This window comes from Larus michahellis, chromosome 10 (genome assembly GCF_964199755.1).
Source record: "Larus michahellis chromosome 10, bLarMic1.1, whole genome shotgun sequence".
Classification (NCBI taxonomy): domain Eukaryota; kingdom Metazoa; phylum Chordata; class Aves; order Charadriiformes; family Laridae; genus Larus; species Larus michahellis.
The window spans coordinates 16,166,677-16,187,505 of NC_133905.1; the positions used below are offsets into that span (position 1 = coordinate 16,166,677).

At 43.1% G+C, this 20,829-nt stretch overlaps 1 protein-coding gene across 1 annotated transcript; it reads left to right on the plus strand.

Annotated features, from left to right (window-relative positions):
• The first annotated feature begins 580 nt into the window (after positions 1-580).
• Positions 581-19,337, plus strand: IRAK2 (interleukin 1 receptor associated kinase 2). Its single transcript, XM_074602902.1, has 13 exons — positions 581-1,023; positions 2,842-3,021; positions 8,852-9,019; positions 9,711-9,823; positions 11,284-11,478; positions 11,917-11,981; positions 12,421-12,535; positions 13,268-13,377; positions 13,756-13,951; positions 14,665-14,727; positions 15,791-15,991; positions 16,145-16,661; positions 17,037-19,337. The coding sequence occupies exons 1-13, from the start codon at positions 828-830 to the stop codon at positions 17,147-17,149; spliced, it is 2,232 nt and encodes a 743-aa protein (XP_074459003.1). The 5' UTR covers positions 581-827; the 3' UTR covers positions 17,150-19,337.
• The last annotated feature ends 1,492 nt before the right edge of the window (positions 19,338-20,829 follow it).

Below are 20,829 nucleotides of genomic sequence, written 5' to 3' on the forward strand. Positions count from 1 at the left end.
TAAAAATTTAGAAAAATTGTTAAGAACGTATTTTAAACCTAGTCCTCTACTAGCGAGACCTGGCCATATGACCACTGCTAAGGATTTTTACTTCTCGCTCCCTGTATCCGCCACGGTACGGCACGTACCGCGTGAACCCCCACGTGCTGCGCTGGTTGTGCACCGCTGGCGACAGCCAGGCTGGCAGCAGGGTCGCTGCCGAGGGTTACTGGGGTGCTTTGTGCTGCCCGCTCTCATGGTACGTGCATCTTTCCTACATCTTGTGAGGTCTTTGAATCTTTCTCCATGCCCTGTCGTACAGCCCCCGGCGCAGTGGGGCGTGTGGTTGGTGTAGCTCTCAGGGATCTATGTTTAAACGCACACACACAGGTCTGTACCCGTGTGGGTGACCACCCTGCTGGGTGACACCCGCAGCGGTGGCCGAGGTCTGGGCTGAGCGTCTGCTGCCCAGCCCGTGTTGGTGCCAGCTGTGCATAACCCCCAGGAAAGCACCTTCCCCTTCCAGCACGTGAAACTGGTCATTTGGCAACGGGGCTGGAGCAACAGGCGCCCATGGAAAGGAAAATGTGATTAGCACTGGGGCCGGGGCCTGACGTCAGCCCGAGCAGGAAGCCGCGGACGCGGTCGGAGCTGCCAAGAAAAGCTCGCCTGTGCGGCTCGGCTCTTCCCCAGCCACAGCCAGCGGGGCCAGGGTGGGGACAGGCTGCCAAGGCCAGCCCCTTTGAGAAGAGGAAGCTTTTGGAGAAAACCAGCCCTTCACAGCAGGCCGAGGCAGCGGAGACCAGGGAGCGTCACCGGCCGCGGCCCGAGGCACACACCATGCGCGGATGCCGCTGATGGCCGCAGCGGGGACAGGGGACTCTCAGGAGAGGGACTTCAAAGCCATGCCCCTGCAGCAGCCGCCCCCGGCCCTGAAAGGGGGCTGCCCCCCGGCTCTGTACATCCACAGCATGCCCGCCTGGGTGCTGGAGGATTTCTGCCAGAAGATGGACTGCCTGAGTGACTACGACTGGATGCGGTTCGGTGAGGGGGCCGCGGGCCAGGGGCTGGCGGTGGGGTGACGAGGGGGTGGTGAGGGGGCCGGGGGGCTGGCGGTGGGGTGGCGATGGGGGCAGGCGCGGCGGCAACGTGTTTGGAGGTGCGGTGGAAGGGACAAGGCCATCCCCGCGCAGGGCCTCGGGCTGAGTCTCTCCCCAGTGCTCAGAGGAGCGTGTCCTGTAGACAGGGAATTCCCGGGCTCCCGTCTGTTTTCAGGATCAAGTGAAACCTGTGATTAACAGGTGGAATTCCAGACTTCCGTGTTGCCTCTGCCTCTCCCGGCAGCCAGGCTCCCTCCCCTCGCCCGCCGCTTACCTTTCCCACTCCCTTCTCTGTTTGCACTTTATCTTTGCTACTTGCTCGTCGGTTTTCACAAGACCCCTCACAAGTCCTTACATGTTCTGTTTTTCCTTTCTTTCTTCACTTCATATATGTTCCCTCCTACTTAACTGCCCCTGCTTTTCTCCATCCTGGCCATGTCCAGTTAATAGGTATAGAAAATGTAGTCCCTGAGTTTTTTATTCTTTTTTCTGTATCCCAGTCCAAACAATTCTAACCTGAATCTTTTCTTAGTTGGCCTACCACCTTCTTTTATTTAACATGATTTCATTTCATTCAAGACTTCACTGACTCTGTCTGCTGAGTAAACTCTTCCCCCAGTTAAACTGGCTGACCTGGGGTGGAGTTCGCCTCCCCTATCTTCAGATGCATCAAACCATAAAACTGTATGTGGAATGTCTGTCTGACGCCCTCTGAGGTGTCACCTGGGGGATCTCTGTGTCCCAGCCCCAGCCTCCCTCCTCTGGGCTGAGCTTCAGGAGGGGTGAGCTGCGAGGGGCCGAACCAGACGCCGGCGCTGGGGATCTCCATCTCCACCAGCCCCACAGACCACAAATGAGCACGTCTGAATTTACGCAAAATCCCAGGGCACAGTGACAAGGTGATGGTGTGCCACAAGCCACTGTTTCAGCACAGTTCATCCTGGCTTCTCTACCTGGCCCCTCTGCCCTAAGGGGCTGTCACCTTGTCCCCGCAGCTGGCACAGGCTGCCCCGCAGTGGGCACTGATGAGGTGGAAGATGTGGCACAACCCCGTCCCAAAGCTAAGGGCATTCTTAGCCACATGTGGTCTTTGACCGTCCTGGTTCCAGCTTGTGCCATAACTCTGGCACTCGCACCGCGTCCGGGTGCATGGGATTTAGCAGTAGTTAAGCAAGGGGAGGGGGCTACATGTCGGTGAGCGAGGGGTCACCAGCACACTGTGCGCATCCAGGAATTGGGAGAAATTGTGTAGGGTCAGCTTTAGCACGGTATCTCCTGCTCTTAAGAATAGCAGCGTTTCACCCATAGCTTTATCTGACTGTAAATAACATCCAGATGATTCAGTCACTATTTGGCTTACCATAATATTAGTATTTAGTAACGTAGGCAGGAGTGCAATCTCACTACTGATTTCTGTTACCTATTTTGGGATAATCGCACCAGGAATTTAATCTTTATTTTGGTACAAAGTACTAAGGTGAAGGAAGATTATGGGGAAAACATGCTGAAAAGTGTGACTAGGTTTTCTTTTCCGGTCTCTAATATAACAACATTTTTTCCAGAATAGTCAAAGGAATAAAAAGAATATCTTCCTTTAGGAAATGAATTTCCTTCATGTACACATAGCTAATTTATTGTGATCCTTCCTTTTAAAAGTGTGCAAATGAAAAAGCAAAGTGTGTCTCACACCTTAGCACTCCCTGCTTGCACTTGCTTGTTTTTTTCTAACTTTTACACAAAAATATCGATTGTCTCCTACTAGCCTCTTACGTGATAACTGACCAAACAGAGCTACGGAAAATCAAGTGCATGGAGAGGACAGGGATCAGCATAACCCGAGAGCTGATGTGGTGGTGGGGCGTGAGGCTGGCGACGGTGCAGCAGCTCGTGGACCTGCTGCAGGGACTGCAGCTCTACCGCGCCGCTCAGGTCATCCTGGACTGTGAGTAGCTACCCCTTCCCCCCTGCAGCCAGACCCAGGCCTGTAAATCTCCCCTCCTGGCTGAAGAGACTTTTTGCTGGGAGTCTCATGCTCAAATTCTAAAATTTCTCCACTGATTTTGATTTTCTACTCTCTCACGTAAAATTCATGGTGGGAAAGGAAGAGGTGACAGAGGAGGAATGAACTGGCCCCTCTGGTTCATCATCCCACCTTTGCAGTGGCCATGTCAGATGCTCGGAGAGGTGCCAAGAGAGATTGGCCGTGCTCTGAGCCAGGGGTGGCACAGCCATTGCACCAGGCAGGCTTTCAAAACAGAGCATAGTTATGAATGTTTTAATTTTTTCATACATTTTTGTTTATCCATGAAATTTTGTCATTATACTTTAATTGTCAACAGAGTAGAACATCTCATCAGTTTTGCCTCTGCAGCTTGCTTTCCTGCACCATAAGAAAAAGGTTATGAAAAGGAGAAATGGTTTATCAACTACCTACATTACTATTTCTTTATCTCACTTCATATTTTCTTTATTTCTATCATGTGTTCTCAATCCCTCTGTAAATTAAACAGCTGTAGTCTTTTCTAATTCTTTGTGTGTAATTCTTCTCAACTATCTCCAGGTTGGTCTATTTCAGATTTATCTTTTTTTGAGGTAGAATGATTAGAATTTGAGCTCAGTGTGCCTAGTTAACGTAAACCATTGCCTTAATCACAGCACTTAAATATAATTTGCCTTTCCATTTTTCTCCATTGAAAATTATGTTTAAATTGCAGCTGTCTATTTTTGTAAGCCAAATTGTACCTTTATCCAGTTCTGCCACCAAATTTGTTGAACCCTGGACAACATACTGTCTTTCAGTACTGAGGTGCCCCAAAAGTTTCACACATATTCCCACCCAAAATCTACTTTCTGGAAATCAGAAGTTTGTATGAATTTTGCCAGTTCTCCACAGAGAATTACTAGAAATGAAAACTACAGATTTTTGTTATGTGGCCAAAAATGCTTAGAGAAGGACTATCCAGGTGCATATGGGAAACGCTTAAAGCTTGTGCGGGCGTAGGCTTCTGCAGGTGGAAAATGTGCTTCTGTGGCAGGGAACTGCCAGCGCCGTTGAGTCACCCCACCAGCGGCTGTTGCGAAACGGCAGCCTGCGCTGCAGCCCGAGCGCAGCTGGCATTCGCCGCGCGAGGCATTTCTCATGGGAAGTCCAATAATGCGTCATGGGTTCTCTCCACAGCCTTGCTTTCTGCTGCGCTGCTGGGTTTCTGTAGTTCCTGGCATTGGCGTGACTCTGCACCTTCAGTTTGGTATGGCAGAAAAAAATGTTTAACATTGGTATTCTAAATTCTATTTTCTTTTTTTTTAAAAAAGAATATTAAGTACTACAGCACAAGCAGCCTTCAAGCAAATTCTGTCTTAGTGCCTCAAACCCAATAACTACAGACCCTAACGAGAGCTTTGCTCAGTTAATGTACCTGATTTTGGCATCACCCATATGCAGCCTCTGATTCAGCAGATCCAGTTTCTGACTGAATTCAGTCACGGCATTCAGCTCAGGAGGCAGGAACAATTCTTACTCCTCATCCCTCACAAAGCAAACAAAGCTCCAGGAAAGTGAACTCGAATCTGCTTTCATTTGTACATCTGTAATGCAATTGTTAATTCCGTCACAGCGACTGTGACTTTGAGGGTCCAATCTGAGTGGACAGGATTGGAAACAATATATTGATTTTTTTAATTTTTTTAAATGCATTGAATAAATCTGATGTAGATATCACCAATGTAATAAGCCTGGCTCCCTGATAATGGTTATTTTTATGGATACTCTGGACTAGAGGCTGACTTACATGATGTGACGGCACTTTTGCTCTGTGCCTGTTCCATATTTAACACAGTTGGTTCCTAGTCTGTAAAGAGAGTTTCTGGGTGCTCTCCTGTAACACACTATAACCTACCACCTTAACTGCTAATTAGTTCCAGCCCTTCTCCCCCGTCTGAGTGCGTTCTGGGGCCCACCTGTGTTTACGGCTGGCTTATTTCAGTGTATTCCTTTACAGAGTTCATTGATGTTTCTGTAATCCCACTTTATACATTATGATTTAATAAAACAAAATCCTGCATTCTCCTTCTGAGAAACGTAAAAACTGAAATTGAAAAATCACTGAGTGTTTTTACCACTACATAATAGCAGCAACATTTTTAAACGTACTTTTTATCTGTCATGGAAAAGGCTGGTTTTGCGTAGTTAGGTATGATGCCTTTTCTTTCCCGTGTGGGTTAATTTTTCCATTTTTGCAAAAGCTGAGTTCAGGGAGCTTAGAAAAGTTACCTGTTAAAACTGAGATGCTGCTGCTTTTACCCCAAGGCAGAGGGTTTTCTCTTCTCTTACAGGCCTTTAAAACAAGACCATGAGTAGATTCCAAACTGCGAGCAGCTCAGCACATTGCAGTGGCGAATTGCTCCCAGGGAGGCTTCATGTAGTTAATTTCAGGGAGCTATTGCTTGGAAACCACCACTTTGTTGGGTTCCAGCTGGTGCGCAGGACATTCAGTACAACCACCCCCTGGAAACCCAGAGTCTCTGATGGTTACACCTGGTCCTGTCTGCAAAGGCCAGGATACGGCATTAAATCCGGAGAGGTGGCACTTCAAAGCCCCTGACAGTCTGCTTACACTGAACCAAGTAAGATTTGTCCCTCTGGTTATGCAGATTGCAAAGAGTCAGGTTTCCAACCCAAAAGCAGTTTCCAGCAGCATCACCATTAAAAAATAAAGATACAACCCAGACAAAAATAATCATCATCACCGCACAGAAGCACTCGTCATGCTGCTGTTTGTCTGAGTGCTTTTCTTTTAAGTGTTGTGTAAATATCACTGCAGCTTGCGCAACACGCGCTTCAGCCTCTGGCACAAGAGGGGATTACCCGCTTGCTCTTGGGATTCTCTGATTTACCTTTTTTTTTGTTGTTGTTAATTGAGCTTTCTCAAAAACATTTCTGACACATTTTGGTCTTCACTTGCCACAGGCTGCAAAAACTAAGGGTTGTCCCCCTGTTAAAAATAAACCCTAATCAACTTCCCCCAGGGTGCGGGAGTACGTGTCTGGGATTCCGAAGGAAAAGCTTGGTTTCTAAAAAATGTAGTTGGCTGATGCAAGTAAACAGGGATCTTTATAATGATTTCTGTGGGCTAGAGAGTGAATAGGGAAAGTAAACACTAAGAACTCATGGCGATAAATGGCCACACTCAATTCAGCTCCTTAAGGCACTGAACTGCTGTAACAGATCTAAGACACCTCTCTTTCTCCCGTTTCCTCTGGGACAATGGGTGCACTTCAATATTAGATGGTTCCGTGAAGGGCTTCATAGGAGTTAGAAGTGATTTTGGTTTTGACTCGGAATTCTGTAAAGCAATATGAAGGTCAGATAAAGATGTGTTAAAATTTTTAGTTATGTTTCTGGATGATCAATATTAATTTTTGTCCCAGATCAATTCACATGCAATAAATTGCAAAACCAGCATGAAATGATCTTTTTAAAAAACTTCTAATAGTCTTTTATGTTAAAGTCCATAGCAAAGCTTCATATTAATTTAAGTTGCAGAAAGACTGGATTATTTTGTTGTTCTGCCATGTGGAAGTAATTACTTTTTCTGGAATTTACTCAATACAGACATTCCAGTGTGTGCTCAGTCATAAGCAGAAGTGATTTCTGGCAGGATCTTTTCAGGTTTAGACAAATCCTTGAGGTCTCTTTACCCTCTATTTCTGCTTTTTTATCTATATCTGAATCTGCTTAGTCAGGTGATTCCTCTCGGGCAGATACAGGGAATACATTGCTTGTTCTGTTGGGCACTTCAAAAAATGAAGTGGCCCTTACACCACCAGAATTGTAGCCATTCTTACTTAAAGGAGTCAGAGGCAACACATGGGTGGATGTTTTGCTGGCAGGTTACTTCCAGGAGAGTTCTACCTCCCTTCAACAATTTCTTGCACTGCTCTAGTCCCACTTCTGGATGTCCATAAAAATACATTTTTTTATGTCAGTTCTTTAGCTTCAGTAGTGAACTGTTTGTCTGATGTGCAGGAAGTTGCAAAATTCATGAAAAACCCTGAAAAATAGGTTGGAAGAGGGAAGTGATTCTAATTTTACAGACTTCTAGGTTAAAGTACAGGAGGGAAAAGCCAACAACTGCAGAATACAGGGACTGTCAGTTTTGATTAAAGGCCTGCAGGCTGTTTGATAGTGGACTTCAAAAACCTGTAAAATCTGGGATTTCATAGCATTCTGACACAGTCATAAAGAAACATCCCTGATTTTTCTGAGTTTTAGTTTGAAGACCTAGTTTCATGCCAAGCTGCGTTCACAGGTGACATTGAAGAAAGCGGGTACAAACCCCAGACAGAGCTCAAAGGAAGAAAGGTGCCTGGCACGAAGATGCCCGTTTCTGCTCCTCGTGCCCATTATTGCCTTTCCCTGCTCTTGAGCTGCTGCCTTTAGTGCCCTGGGACCGTCAGGGCTTGTCTGCCCTGAAACAGCTCTACCCCATCTTGCTTGATCATCAGGAGCAGAGACCGTAAATGAAACACACCGCTTCCTGCTTCTCTCAGATACTCCCAATGCTTTGTTTGTACAAAAAAAAAACAAAAAAAAAAACAAAGCTATTATCTGATTTCAAATACAAACAGAGGCCTGCGGCTTCTCATTCCAAGGTCACCACCGCACTTAAGATACAAAGCTAAAACACCACAAGATACAAAGATAAAACAGCATGACAAAAACCCCCTTGTATTAATGCTTGTGTTTATTTTCTTTTATATAAAAATAAAACATTCATTTTGATTTTTAAGAAAATGCTAAATGTATTGCTGACAAAAGGTGTCAGGTAGAAAAAGGTTAGAACTGCAAGCAGGAGAACGTGGTTATTGGGCAGCAGAAAGTCCGTATATCGTCCCCAGCGCACGCTGGGCATTTCCAAGCTCCTTTTCAACCTCAGTGTTAAATATGTTCATGGAGAAGCTGCTTCCTCAGGAGATTTTGACAACCTTGTATATCACAGTATCTTGCATATTTTTGCTTTATTTTTCCCCCACCCTAACTATAGCCTAATCTAATTTTAATAATTCCCTCTAAGATGTACATACTCTTCAAGTCTCTTTTAGAGCTGTAGTGAATCAATAATTCAGCCTATAATTTTTCCTTATATATCAGTAAGTCTTGACCTTTGACCATTTTTATATTTCTCCTAGATTGTCTCCAGTTTCTTTCTGTTCATAAGTAAAAGTATGATTCTTTATTGCAAATAGTTCTATATAGGAAAGTGTTTAGGGGCGTAGTCATGACACTAAGCCCACACAACCGAAAACCCTCCTAAAACATTTAACGGCTAAAACCAATACAATTCAGTCAAACGTCCTCAGTCCCATGACAATTAACAAAGAACTGGATGCATTCTTTAGGCTGGGAGATATTTGTGATTTGAGATCATTGTCTGAAAGACGGTCAATGGAAAATGACAAAATAAATACACTATTATTGCTAATTCCTTATTGTAAGAGACTATGTATCTTCTGCATAGCTGTCACAGATATTTGTTGGAAGATATTGCTTGCTTCTTATTAATTTTCAGTAGTAGTTAATGTCATGAATATGGTCTGAATTTAAACACCAATAGTAGTCCAGCAATTTAACAATAAATTGCTTGAATGTTCATTTTAATGTTCACATTAACTTACAGTCTGTTCTCCTGACTAGGTTTTTTTCCTGGTAGCTGATTAGAGTCAGACTCTGTTTTCCCTGGTAATCTTCATCTTTCCTTTCTTCTCTTTTGAAGGGACATCAGCCTCTAATATTACCAACTCTGAAAAAGAAGAGAAAGCAGAGCCGCCTAAACAGGAGAACATATCTTTAACTCCCACAGAAACCAAAACTAAAGAGAGAGAAAATGAGATAAGTCTGTTGCCATCACCAGACTCTTCACTCCTGGGAGTATCACCAGCAGGTAGGAAGTAATAGATACAGAATTTGCTTTAACATTGGAATGACCGTGTAGACAAGACTGCTTCCCATTTGCTTTCAGTATAGAAGAATGAATATATTGCTCTTAGAAATGGTCACATTTGAATATTTGCCTTTTTCCTAGCACTGTTGTCTCCTGAACTGTTTATTACCAACTTTAGCAGACAGCCTCCTGTTCCTCCTTCCAAGAGCTCTCTCAGCCTTGAGAGATGCTGGCTAAATCTGTCCCTGGGGCCTCAGGACATTCCCCAGGTCTCTGTGAACACCTGGGTCCCGTCACAGCTCCGTACCAGATCAGCGCATACATTCCTCCCCATGTCCCTCTCTCCATGCCAATGAGCCCAGGGCAGAAGAGCCGTGCACGGGCCAGCAGTTCCCCTGCCTGGGCAAGGAGGGAGCGGAGCCACAGGACCCACCGCAGAGGCGTCTGACCAGCCCTACAGACACGGGGAGCTCTGCGTCACCAGCCAGGACCAGAGATCGGCATACTCATCCTGCAAAGAGGAATGAGGAACATAGCTCCCTAGCTTCTCACAGTATTTCACATTTTGACAGCTTCTCACAGGTTATCCCTGGTTAGGAAATTCAGCAAAATATCCCAGACCTTCATAATTAGTCACAGGCAAAAATTAGTATTGCAAAAATAAGGTGTATTTTCCATGCTCTTATTTCAGTTTCAGGTGCTGTTCCTGAAGGAGCCTTGTATTCACTCCCCTCTCCACCACCTCCCCCAAGAGACCTTTTGAAATCCTTACAGTCAAATCCTCCCATCTCATCAAGTGTGAAGGTAAATCCCTTTAGTACTCATTGATTATAACAATGAAAATCATCTTTATGGCATTCTGTGTTTTTTTCAATTAAGTTTATCCCTTTACTTGTGTAAAATATAGATCTGGTGAATAAGGGGGGCTTTATTACAATTTGTTTGGACTGAATATAATGGTAATGCAACAGTTAGATTACTTATGGTATACATCACTTTTTTGCCAGTGAAGGACCAGTGAGGGGAAAAATTAACAATATTGCACACTGCATAGCTCAGCATGGGTAACATGCCCACAAATAGCAATTGATTTTGAAGGAATTTCTAGTATAGATTTTACACAGGACTTAACATTTCTGGTGGGATCATACAACAGGGCAATATATACCACAGACTAGTCAGAATGGCATACTTCTTTTAATTTTTTACATAAAATGTGGTTTCTGCTCCAAACTGGGCTAGTACCAAAGTTCAGTCAGGTTGCCCAGAGCCTTGTGTAGCTGACAATTGGCAGTCTCCAGGGATGGAGGTTCCATCACCTCTCTGAGCCCCTGTTCCAGTGCTTAACCAGCTCACTGGGGAAAGTTTTTCTCATGTTCCTAATGATTTCCATGCAGTTTCCCGTTCCTCGCTATAGCTCCGGTTCTCCAGTCTCCCTGCAGCTCTCTTGTCTTTAAAATAGTCTGGCTGGATCTGGCCTGCGGTTCTCAGATTCTTTCCCAGATCCATGTGCACGCTCTGGTCCCATCATGGTTCTGTCTTGGCCTGTTCTCTTTGGTTTATTTTGTTTGAGATTTTTTTAAAGAAGATTGTGTTTTAAGACTTTAAACTCTCCCAAAAGAACATGGTTCAAGAGTACCAGCCAGAAGAGAAATGGCTACAAAGAATGCAGTAGTTTCAGAGTTTCTTGAGAGGGGGTTGTTTTGTTTTCTCAAGGCTGGAGCACACGAAGGTTGTGAAAGCTGCGTGATTAGGCTACAGTGGAACTGTAGTAATGATTGGCATTTGGACTTGCCACACTGGAAGCAAAACATTATTGTGCAACCGATGCCAGGTGCTTCAGAAATAGATGGGAAGTTCCTACCAGAACATAAATACATTAAGAGGGACACTACTTTCTGATCCAGCTCTTTCTTGATATATGCCCCAGCCATACAGATTAATATTTTTTGTAGCTTAAACATCACTTCAAATAAATATATGGACTTTTAAACAAAACTAAGTCTGTTTTCTAGGAAAGGTGGAAATGCAAATGAGTAACTGTCTTCTAGTCTCTTCTACTATGCAAAATTTTTACATCAGCAAAGCACATCAGGACAGGTATTACAAAGGGAAACACTGAATAATTGCAGAGCAGCTTTCACAATTTCTTTCAACAATCACAGTGACTGCTTAAATCACGGGAAAGAAAATATGACACCTGAAAGAAGGAAAAAGCATATGAATTTTCATGAGATAAACTTGTTTCTTCTACAAATGTGTAGCCTTGCAGCTCTTCTAGTCCTCAGCAGGAGACAATGACCGATCTCCCCAGCGGGAGTCTCTTGTGGACCCCGAGGGAAGTTACTAATGCCACAAATGGTTTCAGTGACAAGAGCAGGATTTGTGAAGGTACTTTTGCGGATGTCTACAAAGGTCAGAGGAACAACATGGTGTATGTCATCAAAAGATTGAAAGAGGCAAGTACTCCACCTTTTCTTTTTCTTTGAAGGGGGTATGTTATTAGTATCTCTTGAGCATTAGCAGTCGTTTAATATTGTATTGCAAGGAATCAGAACAGCTACACAAGAGGAGAGGTAAAAAGGAAATGATGTCAAGTAAGTAAACCTAGATTCAGCAAACACATATGAGAGATATTTCACTCATGGAAGTAGTTTTATTAACTCTGTCCATGGGAGTAGCCTGCAATGTCGCTGCCTTGGCGATTGGATCAGAGGTGTCTTTACACTGGTTTTTGTTCTAATTTTCAATTAATTGTTGCCTTTGACACACAGTTGCCATCAGTGATACTTGCCAATTTTCTAAAGTAGCTTGTCATCTAGAGACTAAAACATCTGTATAAATGCAATGTCTTAATAATTACTATTGACATTCTATTGCATGTTTTCACTTTTCAGGTGGAATGCACAAACCCAAATTCCACCCAGAGATTCTTTCACACAGAAGTACAGATTTGCTTTCGGTAAGTGGCTGGCTTTCCAACGCAACGCCTGCGTGTGCTGCATGCAGCCCGTTGCCCGTGTGTTTGGTTGAGGACGCTGTGTGCCCCCCGGGCGCTGTGCTGGCCTGGGGACCGCGGGGTGTGGACGGGCTCTGCCGGAGCCCTGGGAAGCATCGTGCCTCCCGCGATGCTGCAGTTCCCCGCTGAACAAAGGCAGCCGCTGGGGCGAGGAAGCCGTGCCTTCTGGAGCTTGGCAGCCCTCCTGCCGGGGCTGTGATGGGCTCCCCTCACGGCGAGGGGGGTTGCCCTTCTGCCACCCGGCTCTCGGCCATCCTGTGCTGCCAGCTGCAGGACACAATTCCCAGTGGCCTTCCATTCAGGAATTCATCCCAGCTCAGGAATGTATTTTTCTGTGTTGCTCTTATTTCATTTGCAAATCATTGTTGATCTGTGCCTGCAGGTGTTGTCATGTCAACATTTTGCAGCTGCTGGGTTTCTCAGTAGAAACTGGATTGCACTGTCTGATATATCCATACCTGCCTAATGGATCACTGCAAAACCAGCTTCAGCCTCAAGTAAGCAAATAATCTGAGTCTATTATCTACCTGTGATTGCAAGTCCTGTCCTGTTATTGTATGAAAGCCAATTATATCTCTCTGAATTCTGAGAAACAGTCAAAAAAAAAAAAAGTGCCCAAATACTTTGACCACAAGCACTAGAAAGGCTGCAGCTCTTCTCCAGTTTTTCTACTGCAAAGCACATCAGGTCAACAGGAATTTTCTGTGGGGCGGCCTTTAGATTTTTAAAGTAATAAGGAATCTGCAAAACATGCCTATTCATATTGTAACACTTCATTGGATTTGGGAACAGTTTGCTGTAGAATCCATCATCATATTCATTTGCACAATGAGCTACAAAGTTTTACAAGGGATTCAGAGGGAACAGATTGAGATGTTCTTACCTACAGAAAGAACACTTCCAGAGGAGATCACGAGGCAGAAAAACATCAGAAAAGCAATCCACCAAAACCAGTGCTATGCCTCAATAATGGCCAGCACTTGATGCTTTGGACAAGCGTGATCCTTGCTGTGTCCTTATCTCACCTCCTCCCGTGGCAGGCAAAATGTGCAGCACAATATATAAGAATAGGTTCCTTCCTTGACCTAGAAATCATCAGTTTCTGTCTTGGACCAAACTTTTGATTCAGGTCAGAGTTTTGATTGGCACTACAACTAAGCCTTTGGTTTTCAAAACTACTAATGTCTTACTGGGGTTTTTTTACCATTTTTTTCCTCGCTTCCTTGCAGGCTGATTCTGCTCCACTGACCTGGGAGATGCGAATTAGCATCGCTGTACGACTCATCCGAGCTGTAGAGTATTTACATAATTTTGGAATTCTTCATGGGAATATCAAAAGGTGAGGGGTTTGGCATAGCAGCACTTCCTTGGGCACCTGTTAATTACAGGGTTTCTTTGTCAATAATGGCTCAAAGCTTATGCAATTTTGAAATCCACTTGTGGTATCTTTCTGCTGTTTCTTGTTCTGTGGGTGTTTACCATTTTATGTTTCATCTGCCTCTCTTCTCTAAATGATGGAAGTATATTCTTTTGAAGTAGTTTTTGGAGTGCTTGTTCTTTCCCTCTCCCTTTCTACCATTCTTTATCCTTTCATTCATAGCTGGAAACTTTCAGCACTTAACTTTAACTTAACTTTAAAAGTGTAAAACTTTAAATCTTTACCTCAAGTTAAAGTAAATACTTGACCAATATTGTTACTTGTCTTTCTTTATCACAGCTCAAATATCTTGTTGGATGAAAACTTTACACCAAAGCTTGGACATTCAGGTTTGCGACTGTATTCTGTTGATAAAAAATCAGAATATGCTGTGATGAAAACCAAAGTCCTACAAGCTTCGCTTACTTATCTGCCAGAAGATTTTATCAGACATGGGCAGTTAACAGAAAAAGTTGATATATTCAGCTGTGGTGTGGTATGTTGCCTTTTTTCCATGTTCTGCTTCATTCTTTGGTGCTTCCGGACAGAAAATTGCATATAAGAGCATGTGCCGCATACAGTTGTTTTGCCAGAAATTTCATATCATAGTTGCTGACTATATAATGTGTTGAAATCCTGTTTTTAATTATGTTCACAGTCCAAATATACTTCAGTTTGTGGCAAAGTGAGGTGAATCTTTTGAACAACAGAAACAAAGTTGTTTCTTGTTGCAAAAAAATTATTACTGCTGATGGTTTTTTTAAAAAAAAAAGAACAGCAGAAAGACTGCAGTTAGGTTCTCAGAATTCTTGCAATTTGCCACGTGAACTGCCACAAACATCACCTGCTAATTTGAAAGTTCGACTAAAATATTTGATAGCCTATGATGTCTGCTGTCTCCAGGTGTTTCAATTTAAATAGGAAGTTACTCTGTTCAGTGTGATCCCTCATCTGGATTTAGAATGAGCTTCTTCTCACCCTTCGTTTCAACATATCTGTTGTACCTAACTATAAAATTTGGACTTGGCTCTGGAGGTAGATCTAAAGTGTCATAAAGATTGCCCAGATCTGGCTGTGTTAAGCCATCTGAAGTAAAAATATAATTTAAAAATGCCCTGGCAGTTCAATATTTCTTTAGTTACAAAGCTCATTTTAAAAAATGGAATTAATTCTGAACAAATTGTTTTATCTTTCAAATATACTTTCTAGGTCTTAGCAGAGATACTGACAGGGATTAAGGCACTGGATGAAGGAAGACAGCCTGTCTATCTGGTGAGCAAAAGCAGGAATAATGAATACCAGCGTGAGTGAATGGGGTTGCTGTCATAAAATGAATTTTCATTTATACAAGTGCAGTTTGTTATGTGCAGTCTGCTGCACACATCCTGAAGAAGGGATGTTGAAGCCTCATCCTGGTTCCATTAACACCAGTAGCCTACCTGCCTTTAACTAGAAGCAGAATATACATTCCCATTGCACATACCACACTCGTGAGTGCTGGCCTGATGATATTAGGAGATACTCCCGAATAATTGGTGTTTAAATACGTGCTTATTTCAGAGACAAGGCTTTGTGCTGAAATGCTGCTGCATGCTTTTTCTGTGCCAGAAAGAGGTGTTAGGAGCCAACCTGAATGGGGAAACCTGGGTAGGTGGTAACTGCAGTTCCTCCTCATCGTGTTTATCAGGCATCGATGTATTGCACAACTGTCTGGAATTTATTCCCTGGCCCATTTGCCCGGGCTGGGATTAGGGCAACACAAACCACTTTCACAAGCAGCCGGCACTGGCCAGGATCACTGAATGCCATTACCACCATCTTCATGAAAACAGACTCCACCTTTGTTCCCCGTTGGGGGGAGCGCTCCTTCCCTATGCCAGCTTGTTCCAGCCTTTGAGGGGAAAACGACAGTATTCTTAATTACTATTTCCAAGCAGTTCAGCAATGCTCAAATGGGTTCAGAAAATAAAGGATCCTAGGTTTCTGATTTCTTTAACAAATGTTTGAAAAGTCCTGTGCGAGAATGCTGCTATATACAGCACTGATTATTTTTCATTCCTATAAACGGGCATAAACTGAGAAGAGCTGGGTCTGCTTTAGTGAATTTGGCATTAGACACATGCAGAGAAAACCTTTGGCCTTTTCTCTCCTGTGAAAACAAACACTTCTGTCAGTTGCACAAATGGAGATTCTTAAAGCTTTTAGGTCTGTAAACCAGCCATTAAGGAGCAATAATAACAAATATATGGCAAGACTCATATTCTCCGTAATTCAGACAGAAATAAACGTTTGTGTTAATTTTGCTTTCACTGATGTATCTCTTTCTTTTGAACAGAAAGATATGATTGCTGATGAAATTCAAACAGCGAAAGAAAGCTCTCACTCCAAAGTAAAAAATTTTGAAAAGCTGGCTGCCAAGGAAATATGCAGTAAATATCTAGACAGGAGAGCAGGACACTTGCTGGAAGAGGTTGCCATTGATTTTGCCTCAGCCATCTGCCTTTGTCTGAGAAAGAAGAACTCTAACATAGCAGAGGTAATAGTTTAAATACGTGACCAAGATTTTAGTCTCCTTGACAGCAAGGTCATTCATGCCTTGCCTGTTTTTGAGAGTATTGACATAGGAGAACATGTGTAAGCAGGGCTACAGGAATTATTCTGCATTCACAGATTTTGTTGTTAAAAACAGGTGCTTGAAATTATGGAAATGGCTGAAAACAAATTAAGAGAGCATTACATCTGTGGAGGCAGCCTTTCTGGATTCTCCATGAATGCTCCAGAAGAAACTGATGATGAGACGATGAGTTTGAGCATGGATGTGCCTTCTGCAGGGGGGAATAAAGAGGGCAGCGCCCAGCCAGCCATCCTGATGAGTGCCGATCCACCCACAACTTCAGTAGCAGTTGTGTCACCCGACATTTACTGCGGACAAATGTCCCGGGTCCCTTGTGAATCAGATGAATCGAGCAGTTTTATATGGAATCCTTCAGAGAAATCTCCAGATGAGCTACCCAGCATCAGCTTTAAGGATTCAGAAACCGTGGCAGGCTCTGAGTGCAGGACGGGGCAGGTCCAGCCTGCAAAGGGCCTCCAGGAGAGGAGCGCAGCATGCGCCAAAGCTGACACATCCCGGGAGACGGCATCCGCGGCATGGAGCACCTTCCCACAGAGAAACCCAGACAGCGACTCCTCCTGTTCTGCACAAGGTAAATATAGATAAACCTGAAGGCTGCACACAGAACATGCAAAAGCATACAATCTTCAAGCTGTTTGGGCAAAACTGCCCCGTTCCTGTTTGGATAACAGAAGGCTGTGTAAAAGGGCTCTAGAATTATCATAGCAGGGACAAATCACTCTCTGCTCCAGAATCACTTAGGTTCTTCTTCCTACTTATAACACATTTCAGTAAATCTTTTATTCTTGGTTATGATTTTACCAATAAATCTACAAAACGTTTTCTGGTTTTCTATCAGATTTTTTTCCTAAGACAGTTTTGTTTTGTTTTGTTTTTAAATTTATTTTCTATTCCTTAGGCAATAGATGGATTTTGTTCTCAATATTTGGGCTTTTTTGTTTTTCAGTCAGAGAGACATCTTGGAAAATACAGATAAATGATCAAAAAAAGAAGCTCATGGAAAATATTTTGCTGTATGAAGAAGACAAATTAAGCAGTTCTGAACTTTTTGAATCATAAATTGGATGGATTTATTAGCAGTGGCCATCTCAGAAGAAGAAATCGGGACTGTCTCTTCATTAGAAAGATGGTAAAAGTGTACCTTTCGTGTAAGGTTAAGTAGCAGATCTGGATCAGAAACATTGGCCCTGACTGCAGAAAACAAAAGTGATCACAGAGAAGAAACAGAAAATACCTGCTCTAAGGCAGATCACAGCATGATGCCACTCTGTAAACAGAAGTGCCTTCTTCCTTTTCATCCGCAATGTAAAAAGGTATGGCAAACACAAACACTTGCCAAAATAATTTACGATCCTTTTGCAGTGTATTTCATAAAGCATCTACATATAACGTATGTCTTATTAAAAACGACAGTCCTAAAAGCAAGAGGACAAGCGCTGCTCAGCAGTGACACTGCCCTTTGCTGTTACCCCATCGCGTACAAGCAGACAGAAACCTTCAGAGAGACTGGAGAAGGTTTCAGTTTTCAAATGGATCTGTCCTATTCCATATAATCTTAGTTCACACACTCAAAAACTGCATTACCAGAGAGGGGAATGTTTATGCAAGTTCTCATATGTATTCTACATGATGCAATCTCAGTTTGAACTGCACTGAACATAGTTGTAAGTAAGTAATTTAAGCCATGTTGGTCTACTCCATAAGCTGCTCTACTACATATGACACCATTTGAGGTCTAACCTTTACGTTTCACTGTCAGGAGCTCTAAGACAGTGTTTAATACTTCATAAGACTATTTTTGGAAGTTATTTTTTTCTAAGCGTCCTTTACGTGTTGTAAGGTTTCTCATTATGTTTCACATGGTAACTGTTGTATATTTTGGATTAGGGACAAGATTTTAATTTAAAGTATCTTTAATTTTATAGGTCACTTGAAATTGGATTTGTTGTATTTATTTTGGCAATGGGTTAAAGAATTGGTGCAAGATGAGCTAGTAAGGGCCCTGATCACGGAGCCACGCTCCCCACGTGTTCTCAGAGAGGAGTCGCTGTGTGTCTCCCGGCTCACCCAGCATTAACAGCCTTGGGCTCAGCCTCGGGGAGCACTCCTAAAAGAAAACTAACAGAAACTTGTATGCTGTCATATTTATTATCAAGTGAAGGCCCCCTTAAGAAACTGTCACTTTTATTGTTATGACTATTTGTTATTTGTAATATTGCTAGCATATTCCACTTTTGCGCAGTCTAAGGAACTACAGGTTAATTACAAACAAGAAGAGCCACCTGAACACACAGCTCAGGTTCCAGACAGGTGTCTGCTGCCTCCTTCGCACAAGCAATAGGGCCTGATGTATGCAAATGGCTGAAATTCACAATAGAGTTCAGGGAATATTTTGGAAAAATACAAATTTATACACAATTCTTTTCATTGGAATTGTGTAATGGTATAGTTTTCCTAGCTTTACATGAAGGTCTCTGAGTAAGGCCTCATATCTTCTATATTTGTACAGTACCTGGTTCATTGTGGGTACTATTAGGAGCAAGTAAAAGTATTTTAACTAAAGAGCTGAGTATTAGAATCATCTACACATTTATCAATCAAATTTATTTCTACACTAAAAACTGGTGAAAACCCTTAATTAAAAGTGCCTTGGATACTGGCTATGTATTTGCCAGTGTCAGGTTTTTTATTTTACCAGAATCAAACCAAGAAAACATTGGTACCGACATAAGAAACATTGAGTGTATTCAGATTGGTCAACAGCTGCTTAATTATACATGAGATTTAATTGAGCTACTTTATGGTGCTGAAACTTTAACATTAATTGTTTTTCATGGGTATATTTTGGGAGATCCATGCTAAATACCTGGGTCTCCTCCAGGAGGACATGCACACGGGCACACCCCAGAGCTGAATGGAAACCAGAAGTTTTATAGATTGAGGAACAGAATTTAGACACAGTTCTGTTTCACACAAATGCTTTACAGGTTTTATTCTTCTGTAGTCACAAAAGGAAACTGTTATTCTTTGCCTTCTTCCATGTTCATTCTAAAATTTCCAGAGGTGATCTACATGGTCTCGTAGAGTTACACGGGTCTCTAATGTAACATAGACGAGACACCGCGTGGTCTTGCAATAATGGTACTCTACTACATCACTTGGCTATTCAGTATAAAGTATCTTTTAATCTCAACTTGGCAAATTTATACATTACTGTTTACTAATACCTTTGTGAATAAAAAACCTGAAAAAAATCCCGTCTTTGTAGCCTGTTTTTTCATGACTTGTGGCACAGAAAAATGTATCTCAATCCACCCTATTCAGGTAAATTTGTGTTATTAGGGAAGCAGCTCAAGGTCTCTTTGCACACACTTAATCATTGGTAATCATTACTACAAACATGTTTATTCAGTCTTCGCTCACTTGTTAAATAGCTGATTTTTTCCTTTGAGGTGTCCCTAGAGAAAAATTTCACTCCAAAATGAATAATTGCAAGAATTACTGAGATACAACTGACACCGTTGATATTGTTGTTTAGATGCACAATCTATAGTATCCTTTATCCTCCAGACACTGTAGCTCTTTGTCACAAATGAAGGACAACTCTGCTTTTTTTTTTTATCCATGAACCCCAGAATAAGAGCAAAGAATATAAATTTTAAAAAATACAGCTGTTATAGAACTGAAGAACCGTGCAAGTAAAACTCATTTGTAGATTAGCACCTCCCAAATGTGCTGTTAAAACCTAGAGGCTGAATATTATCCTGTATTGTTGATTAATAGCAAGAACTATCAATTCATTCACACATTATTCTATTATTTCTTGTATGTTTAATTTTAATAACATGCATAAATACAGCCATGGAAGTGTCACGTCTACTAGCAAAACCAGGCAGGCAGTTAAACACGTGGAGTGTGAAGACAGTGCCTTACACAGTTTTTGAAGTCACTAATTGCTATGTAACAAACTAGCAGATTTTTCTGTAACCATTGACCGCATCCCATCTATCCTTTGTACTAGAACGTTTTTGTATGTAAAATGAAATGTCACGCTGTAAAATATACAGCTTCCAACACGTGCTGGTGTTGGGGTTTTTCCGGGCAGCAGTGAAATAGCTGCATTTCCTGCCGTTCGATGAACTGTATTTCCTGCTGCCGTCTCTTACGCAGTTGCTGCCGTTTGTTAAAGTCAACGGTAAATTTCCCTAAATTGAAGGACTGGCCTCGATCTTCAGGCGTTCCGGTAAAGCCAGCGCAAGGACAACCCCACCATACGTGGCTGCGATCTGTTCACGTTAAGTAGACTCTTTCTGTGCTTACAACTCGGAGTTAAAAAATTAAAATAACCATTCACGACAGGATTCCTACAGGATTCCTCCCCCGTCTCCATCGGGGAAGACGCCCACAGCTGCCTCCGCAAAGCTGCCGGCTCTTTGGAGCACCCCGCGGGACTGGTACCGCACTCCCGACGGACCGCAGCGTTCCCAACTGATACAAATACCTTTTTCTCTCTCGTTAAGCCCCCTAATTAACACAGCCCGTCCCGCTGAGAGGCGGCTCCCTACAGAAGCCCACAAGAGAGCCCAGGCCGCTCCTCAAGGGCCTTCCCTGCGCTGCTCCACGCCCCTACAGCCGCGGGCAGGGCCCAGAGCGGCGGGCGCTGCGGGTCCCGCCGCCCACCCCACAAGGTGCTCCTGCCCACCCGGCTACCGCCGGCCCTTCCCGGAGCACTCGGAGCG